This window comes from Arachis ipaensis, chromosome B06 (assembly GCF_000816755.2).
Source record: "Arachis ipaensis cultivar K30076 chromosome B06, Araip1.1, whole genome shotgun sequence".
NCBI lineage: Eukaryota > Viridiplantae > Streptophyta > Magnoliopsida > Fabales > Fabaceae > Arachis > Arachis ipaensis.
In genome coordinates this window covers 136,573,147-136,581,082 of record NC_029790.2, presented here as the reverse complement: position 1 = coordinate 136,581,082, position 7,936 = coordinate 136,573,147, and the positions used below count along the sequence as shown (strand labels likewise).

General features: G+C 34.1%; 2 protein-coding genes across 4 annotated transcripts; both read left to right on the top strand.

Annotated features, from left to right (window-relative positions):
* LOC107605721 (30S ribosomal protein S9, chloroplastic) lies at positions 7-2,634 on the top strand. 2 transcript variants are annotated; one of them, XR_001612549.2, is made up of 4 exons: positions 7-434; positions 1,262-1,565; positions 2,180-2,318; positions 2,498-2,634. XR_001612549.2 is itself a non-coding variant. In XM_016307686.1 (2 exons), the coding sequence occupies exons 1-2, from the start codon at positions 99-101 to the stop codon at positions 1,547-1,549; spliced, it is 624 nt and encodes a 207-aa protein (XP_016163172.1). In that variant the 5' UTR covers positions 7-98; the 3' UTR covers positions 1,550-1,817. The 2 variants fall into 2 exon arrangements, 1 of the variants encoding a protein (XP_016163172.1); XM_016307686.1 differs by lacking the exons at positions 2,180-2,318; positions 2,498-2,634 and having other exon boundaries at positions 1,262-1,817.
* On the top strand, positions 3,150-7,266 carry LOC107605720. 2 transcript variants are annotated; one of them, XR_001612548.2, is made up of 7 exons: positions 3,150-3,664; positions 4,676-4,896; positions 4,984-5,160; positions 5,246-5,401; positions 5,870-6,146; positions 6,392-6,788; positions 6,884-7,266. XR_001612548.2 is itself a non-coding variant. In XM_016307685.2 (6 exons), the coding sequence occupies exons 1-6, from the start codon at positions 3,280-3,282 to the stop codon at positions 6,622-6,624; spliced, it is 1,449 nt and encodes a 482-aa protein (XP_016163171.1). In that variant the 5' UTR covers positions 3,150-3,279; the 3' UTR covers positions 6,625-7,266. The 2 variants fall into 2 exon arrangements, 1 of the variants encoding a protein (XP_016163171.1); XM_016307685.2 differs by having other exon boundaries at positions 6,392-7,266.

Sequence of the window (7,936 nt, the reverse complement as noted above, 5' to 3'; positions counted from 1 at the left end):
TATCCTGCCCTATAAGTTATAACTCTATCTTCAACATACAAATCCCTTCATATCCAACCAAAGCTTCCATTTTCGCGAAGGTAGTTACAGTTGCAGACATGGCAGCTTCACTCTCATCCCTCACTTCCTCCTTCTCTTCACTCTCCTTCTCTTCTCACGTTTCCCAAAGACCCCACGCGCTCACGCTCCCTCCCTCGCGCGTCTCTAAATCAACTACATTCCCCTCCCTCGCTGTCTCTGCCTCTTCCGCCGCCGCTGCCGTTTCTCCGGCGGAGCCAGAAACTGTTGACCTCAGGCGCCTCGTCAAGTCCAGACTTCCCGGTGGATTCGCCGCTCAAACCATCATTGGTACCGGTCGCCGGAAGTCTGCCATAGCTCGTGTTGTTCTTCAAGAAGGAACCGGGAAATTCATCATCAATTACCGTGATGCTAAGGTTAATTTCGCATTCCAAGTTCAATTTCACTTTGTTATTAAGTAAAAAATTTGATCTTGTGTGTGCTTGTTCATAAAGCTAAGGTTAATTTAGTTTTTAATTCTAACTTTAATTGATTTTGTCATTAAGCAAAAATTTGAGCTTTGGTTTTAATTTTAGTAGTAGAATTCTTGTCTTAGGTATGTGTGTGTTTTCATCAATGTGTGTAAGGATAATTTCATTGTAAGTTCAATTGATTTTGTTATTAACTGAGATCTGCAGATGCTTATATGGCTGAAATATTCAAATACCTTACCAGTGGTTCTTTGTCTATTGATACTTGAGAATGTAATTAAGTCATATGAGATGTGTTTTTTCATTCTAAGTTAAATTAGTTTCTCTATTAAGTAAAGATTTTAGCTGAAGTATGCAATTGGATCTGTATATATGGATGAAATAGGAATGGTATGTATGTGTATTATTGTTTTAAATATTGGTGGTAGTAGTTGTAGTTGTATTGTACTTGTAGTTAAAGATGAAGAATAGCTGCTTATGTTGTTCATTAAATAAAATATGTTGTTATAGTGTGCGTTCACTTTCGAGTGTGATTGGTTTAGGTGGAAATAGGAGTATAGGACAGTAGTAGTTCATGGTTGATTACGAATGAAAATTACTTGATGCTTGCTTGATAGTTGATACAGCTAAAATTGATTCTGATTTTCACTTCGCATAGCATTTTTTGATCTCTTGCCGTCTTCTAATGTCTATTCACTTTGTTATTAAACATAGTTTAGCCAAGGTTTGCAGTTTGATCTGTTTATATGTAATATGTCATATATGTTTCACAGGAATATCTTCAGGGAAACCCATTGTGGCTTCAATACATTAGGGTTCCCTTAATAACTCTTGGATATGAAAATAGTTACGATGTTTTCATCAAAGCCGAGGGTGGTGGCCTCTCTGGTCAAGCGCAAGCAATTTCCCTCGGTATTGCCCGCGCCCTGCTGAAGGTGAGTGAAGATCACAGACAACCTTTGAGACAAGAAGGGCTTCTGACTAGAGATTCTAGAGTGGTTGAAAGGAAGAAACCTGGTCTGAAGAAAGCTCGTAAAGCACCTCAGTATTCCAAACGTTGAGGTCGAAATCATACATGTATGGTTTTTGTCTTTTTCTTTCCTTTGTGTCTCTGTAATTGATTACATCTTAAACAATATCAATTGTTCTCATTTTAGTTGTAGATTTCCTTTTAGAAATGTTAAGGAGAAATTAAATAGTTCCCATGGCTTCTGTATACATAACCATGTCCTTTGTTTCTACTTATTTTTCCTTTTTCTGTATCAACCTACATTGAATTTGGAATTGTAGGCATGCTATGAGTATGATTTTACTGTGTTGTATCCTTTATCCCCTCTAGTCTCAACAAAAATCATTATGGTAAATTATACTAACCTTTCTTGAGGTAAGTGATGTTACACACGGCACATGTTCATATAAAAATGTTGTATGTCATATAACTTAAATCTCATGAGAACCTGAGAGGTTAATGTATACTTTTATAAATACAAGAGTGTGCTTAACCTCAGAAAGATTAGTGTAATTTATCCAAATAATATGGCAGTTTTAATTTGCAAGACCTTATCTTTGTGGTCTTTACCCGTCATTTCTTATTTGTATAGTAATTACCCCTGTTTTTCAGTGAACTGAGATGGTTTAAACATAGGCATGTAAATGATCTGAATATCTTAAATTTTTGCGTTTATGTATAGGCCAAGCTTATGCCTGTTATAAAGGAAGGGTATTAATAACCTTGGCTCTCATTTATACGAACCACCATGGGACTTTTGTCAAATATTTGCAATTTTGCATGAGTTTGTTATTATATATAAAGGTAGTAAGTTACCATGCTTGGGAGATGGATCCTCTCAATTTTTTTTAACAATTGAAGAAGTAAAGTGTGATATCTCATCATTAATTATTATAAGTGGAACAAAAAAAAACATGAAAAATAGTGTATTAAAAGGTTAGAGATCACATTTTACTCTCTCAATTTTTTTTTAACAATTGAGAGGATCCATTCCCCATGGTTGTGGTGAGCATATGAAATGCATTCACTCACATGAACATTCTCTACTTACCAGCTTTATAAGGCATATAGCCATATACTACACGGTCCTCGATTAAAGGATTTGATTTGATAAATGGCAGGGATCCTCAATCTCAATCCAAAAGTCTTTAGTAATTTTTTTGTTTTTTGGTTATACTTAATATTTTTATTATTTAATATTTTGAAGTTGACATAAGTTTAGTTGATGACTATGGCTTTGAATTTTGATATGGATTAGTGTTAAATTCGTACGATGCATAGACTTATATTTAAATTTGACGTGTTAAATTAAAAATAATATTTTATAATTAAATTTTTTGAATTTAGTATAACACGACTATCATCATTATATAATAAACGTACTGAATATACTATTTTATCTTTATTTATCATGAATAGACGACAAAATTTATTTCAACAACAATTGAACGAATATTTATATATAAGTTTAGAGAGAGGTTTTCATTGTATTTAAAGACATTGTTCAATAAAAAGAGAAAATTTATATCACCTACTAATTTCTAAAAATATTTTTATGTGAATAATCACTCTTAAACATAAAAAATGAATTATGATGTTTAAATCTCTCAAAAATTTTCTATTAATTAAAAAAATAATTGCTCTTCTTTTGTTGCATTTTATATACAAACTTCGATAAATCTCGTTCCCATTTGGTCATTTCCCCCTCTTTCTTCAATTAATCCACCCTTCACAGTTCACACCAAAAATCACCATCTCCTTCTTCTTCTTCTTCTATCTACGATGTTTGCCAACAACCACACCAACGTATCGATCACCGTTTCCGACGAAGAACCCGACGAACTCGGTCGTATGCGCGTCCGTGCTCGCCGGAAACGGAAGAAACTCAGCAACAGAAGGCTACTCCGGCGGCTCTTTGTGAGGTACTGGACACTTCTCGTCATTATCCCCGCCGCGTGCTTGCTCTTCTTCGAAGCTTCTAGAATCGCCCGCTACAATTCTTCCAGCTCCAATAACGTGGATTCGGAAACAGTTACAGAAACTACGGGTGATAATCGCGCTGTCAATGAATCGAAACCCGCGGTGGGAAAGGGAATGGGAGTGGAGCAACATAAGAACCTGAATCGCCTTGATCCAACTACTCATGTTGTTGGTGGTGTTAGAGAACGTAAGTTTTTTTTACTTGCTCCTGGATCAGCTTATTTTTCTCACTAAATTAAGTCTTTATATTATATTTGGTATGTTTGGTGTATATACAAGACTGAGTTGTCTTAGTATCTTATTTGATTCAAGATAAATATGGATATGAAATAAGAATGTTATTAAAGAAAATGTTGTTAGTGTAATTATGTGTATAGTTTATTCTCTTTTCAATTTTGTGTTTTTACAATGTGATGTGGAATTTCTTTGTTCAATGAATTATGAGTTTAAGTTATTTTCGTGTATGTCCCTTCTAAACAGCTGCAATGTAGAAAAATAAATGGTTTCTGGTTAAGATAGTGACTGTGGAAGTAAGCCGTTAGTTAAATATTGAAAATTATTGAAGTTTATATTGTTGGATTTCTTAATTTTGGTGAATGTAGCTCAATCGACAAGTAAAAGTAACAGTGTGAGTGTTTATATTAATGTGATTAACTTATTGTTGTTGTTGTTTTTGTTGTTGCTACTTGTCGTTTAATTATGTGGCATTGGCATTCATTTGCTGCTGAAGCAAGGTTTTTAGATATATTTTTGGGGTGCTTGAAGGAGGCCTCTTTGAGAGTTAAGAATTATGATGATGTGTGGAGTAATATGGATTGTTCACTGAGCGAATGAGTTAGATAGTGTATGCATCACGTTCGACAAGAGTTGTCTGGTAGAATAATATGGTTAGTAACTGAAAGTAATAACCCCTAGCTAAACCAATTGGGAACTATTTATAGTTAATGCTTAATAACTCTGTCTAAGTTGCATTTCGTAGCAAACTTTTACATAATACACAAAAGAAGATTGTGTTAGTAAGTAGTCAACAGATAACACAAAACTTTGTCTATCCTTTGTAGGCAGTTGTGTTGTAATCACTCATAAACTATGCTATATATAGCTGGCATCAACTGATCTATGCAGTCAACTCTATTTGTGGGACTGAGCTTGACTGTTGCTGATGTTGAATGACATGTGACTTTTCTAATGGTATCAGGTTGCTTGAAGATCCTACCACCTGAAAAGCTTGAGACCCTGGATTTTCCTGAGGAGAAAGAATCAGGTGGCCCTATTGATGAAGTTTTATATATGTTCTCAGAGAGTGATGCATCTTTTGTAGGAGGAAATACTACACTGTCTCAGTTACGTACAGAAGACATAAGATTTAATTACTTTACTGGGAATCAAACTTTTGAGGAGAGAGATAGAAGTTTTGAGGTTATAAGCTGATTGGTAGTTTTTATTTTATTTGATACTTGGGTTTCTATTTGGCATGCTTGCCTTATACCCTGTTTCTTTATATAGATGAAGAAAAGTGTGAAAGTTCATTGTGGGTTCTACAGTGTTAATGGAGGATTTAAAATATCTGATGAAGATAAGAGTTACATGCAAGCTTGCAAAGCTGTGGTATCAACTTGTGCATTTGGTGGTGGTGATGATCTATATCAACCGATTGGAATGGCTAAGGCTTCGATTCAGAAGGTTATTTAAGTAGTATAAGAATTCATTATTAATGTATCTTGGAAGCCACCAATCTTATTTGCCAAATCAATTTAGTGATGTGCAGGTTTGCTATGTAGCATTCTGGGATGAAATTACTGTAAAAGCACAGGAATTAGTAGGACGTAGAATTGGAGAAAATGGATTTATTGGGAAATGGCGTGTTGTTGTCGTTCAGGATCTTCCTTTTTCTGATCAAAGGTTGAATGGTAAAATTCCCAAGGTATTAAACCTTAGAGCTCTTTTCTGCATATGGTAAATGATGTAGCTAAACTTGATTCCTTGTTGCACATAGTTGTTCTGCTATGATTCTTATTCTGTTTCGCCCATTGTTATGTAAACACGCATACAGATGGGTTGTTTTCTTCACCAACTCCCTTTTAATATTTCATTAACTCCATCAATTGTGCATATTGACATATGCTAGCTTATCAAACTCTAGATTTTGCCTAAACTCGCAAAGCTTAATTAAACGTGAATTCTAAAATTCAACTTGCAAACTTGATTTGCAGATCTTAATTAGTAAACTTGAACAAGTTTATGTGTTAACTCAAGATTTTGATAACCTTAGACATATCTTTCATTTGTGAAGGATAATATATGTCCATCGTTCTCTACTATTTTCCGCTCCCCTTTTTTATTTTTTATTTTTCCTGATTCTCTCCAATCTTCTTCAATTGGACATTTTCAGATGTTAAGCCATCGCCTTTTTCCTCAAGCTAAGTATTCTATTTGGGTAGACGCCAAGTCCCAATTTAGGAGGGATCCACTAGGTGTTTTGGAAGCCCTACTTTGGCGCTCAAATTCGATACTTGCCATATCTGAACATGGAGCTCGAAGTAGTGTCTATGATGAGGCTAAGGCTGTTGTCAAGAAGAACAAAGCCAAGCCAGAGGAAGTTGAAGTGCAATTGAATCAATACAAAAAAGATGGCTTGCCTGAAGACAAGAGATTTAATGGAAAGAAAGGTTTCGTTAAATTATATTATCATTACTAACAATATTCTTAAAATTGTTCTAATTTTAGTGACAACGAAAGATTGCTGTTGTAATTCATCCAAGGTTTTCCTGTCATTTTTTTACCACTACTAATGTCTATAGCTGCATGTATGTGAATAATGAATTGTATGCTAATGCTTTTATGATTATATTATCAAACCTGGACTTCCATTGGATTGTTTTTTCAACCTTTGCACCATTCTTGTGCTTTGCAGCTCTATGTGAAGCCTCTGTTATCGTGAAGAAGCACACACCGCTAACTAATCTGTTGATGTGTGTCTGGTTTAATGAGGTTGTGCGCTTCACTTCTCGGGATCAGCTCAGCTTCCCATATGTTCTGTGGCGGCTGAAAGCATTCAAAAACATCCATATGTTCCCTGTCTGTACCCGGAAGGATCTTGTCAATAGCATGGGACACATCCGCAAGGCAAAACCATTGCAAGGCTGACCTGATTTAGTTAAATGGTTAGAACCAATGGCTATATTTGCAATTGTCTAACACATTCCTTTTTTGATAGATTCATTGGTCCCTGTAAGTATGATCGTTACTTGTACCACAGTGTGAGCTCTCTGATTAGATTATCTCAGAAAAGATATAGCTTCTATGAAAAGGTAAATCAAACAAACAAAAAAGATTTTTGCTGTGTAGCTGGTTCCTAACACACATGAACTTGTATGGTAACGTCAATCTTTTCATAATTTTTCAGATTGATGTTCCAATAAATCATGTGAGTTGGAAGTTGGAACAATGTTAGACATACCAATGAACCAGTTGGGCATAGCATAATATTATCCGTGCGGGTTGTACGTGCATTGTCAGCTTGGGGATTCATATTTGTTACTTTCTTTGTTCTCTTTCATCTATTATTGTTACTTTTTGATACATCTTTAGATCAATATATAGTTTTATACACAATTAGTTGTTGAAGGATGGGTTGTTGGCAAAAAGCTTAGCTTAGGATATAGTTGTGCCTAGATGTGTTGCTTTTATGGATATTTGGTTTTAGTGTAAGTTTAGCAATTAGTTATATGTTTGTGGTCTGTCCCTTTCTATTACCAAAATGTGGAGTTTTAACACCTGATAAAAAGATACCTATCGTGTTTTAAGTTTCTAAAACGGGTAAATTGGTTTAAAACTTAGAATTCATGATCCAAATGATGCATCAATAGCTTTTAGGGGGGAACTTCTGTGGCCTTGACATCAAGATACATTTGACTAATTCGTCACAACCACAAATTCTATTTGTAAGTTTTTTATTTTATTTGTTGGACAGGTATATATGATTGATTGATAGGCTTATATGTCCATAAACAATAATTAACGGGCTTGGTCTTATTGTGGTCTTCGAGTTTGTTTGGAAATCGTTGGATAAAGAAATTTTTTTTTAAAAAGGCCATCAAAAAATAAGTATGTTTGGATAGAAAGTTTAAAATGGGATATAATCCAAGGGGATCATTTTAGGCTAAAAGATGGCTTATAAGTAAAATAATACTTCGAATTTTATGATTACAAACAAAATATTTTTTATCCCCTTATTTTGAATTGTAAAGATTTTATTAATTTAAACTCAACTATCAAATAATACATAACAATATTTACATAACAGTATAAATAATTATCTTGTACTATTTTACAATTATACTACTTAAATTTTTGTTTCCTCAAATATTCCAAAGATAATAAATTATTTTAAAATTACTTTTTAACTAAAGTAACCAAATATAAATTGATTGTCACATAATTAATTATTTTAAAATGC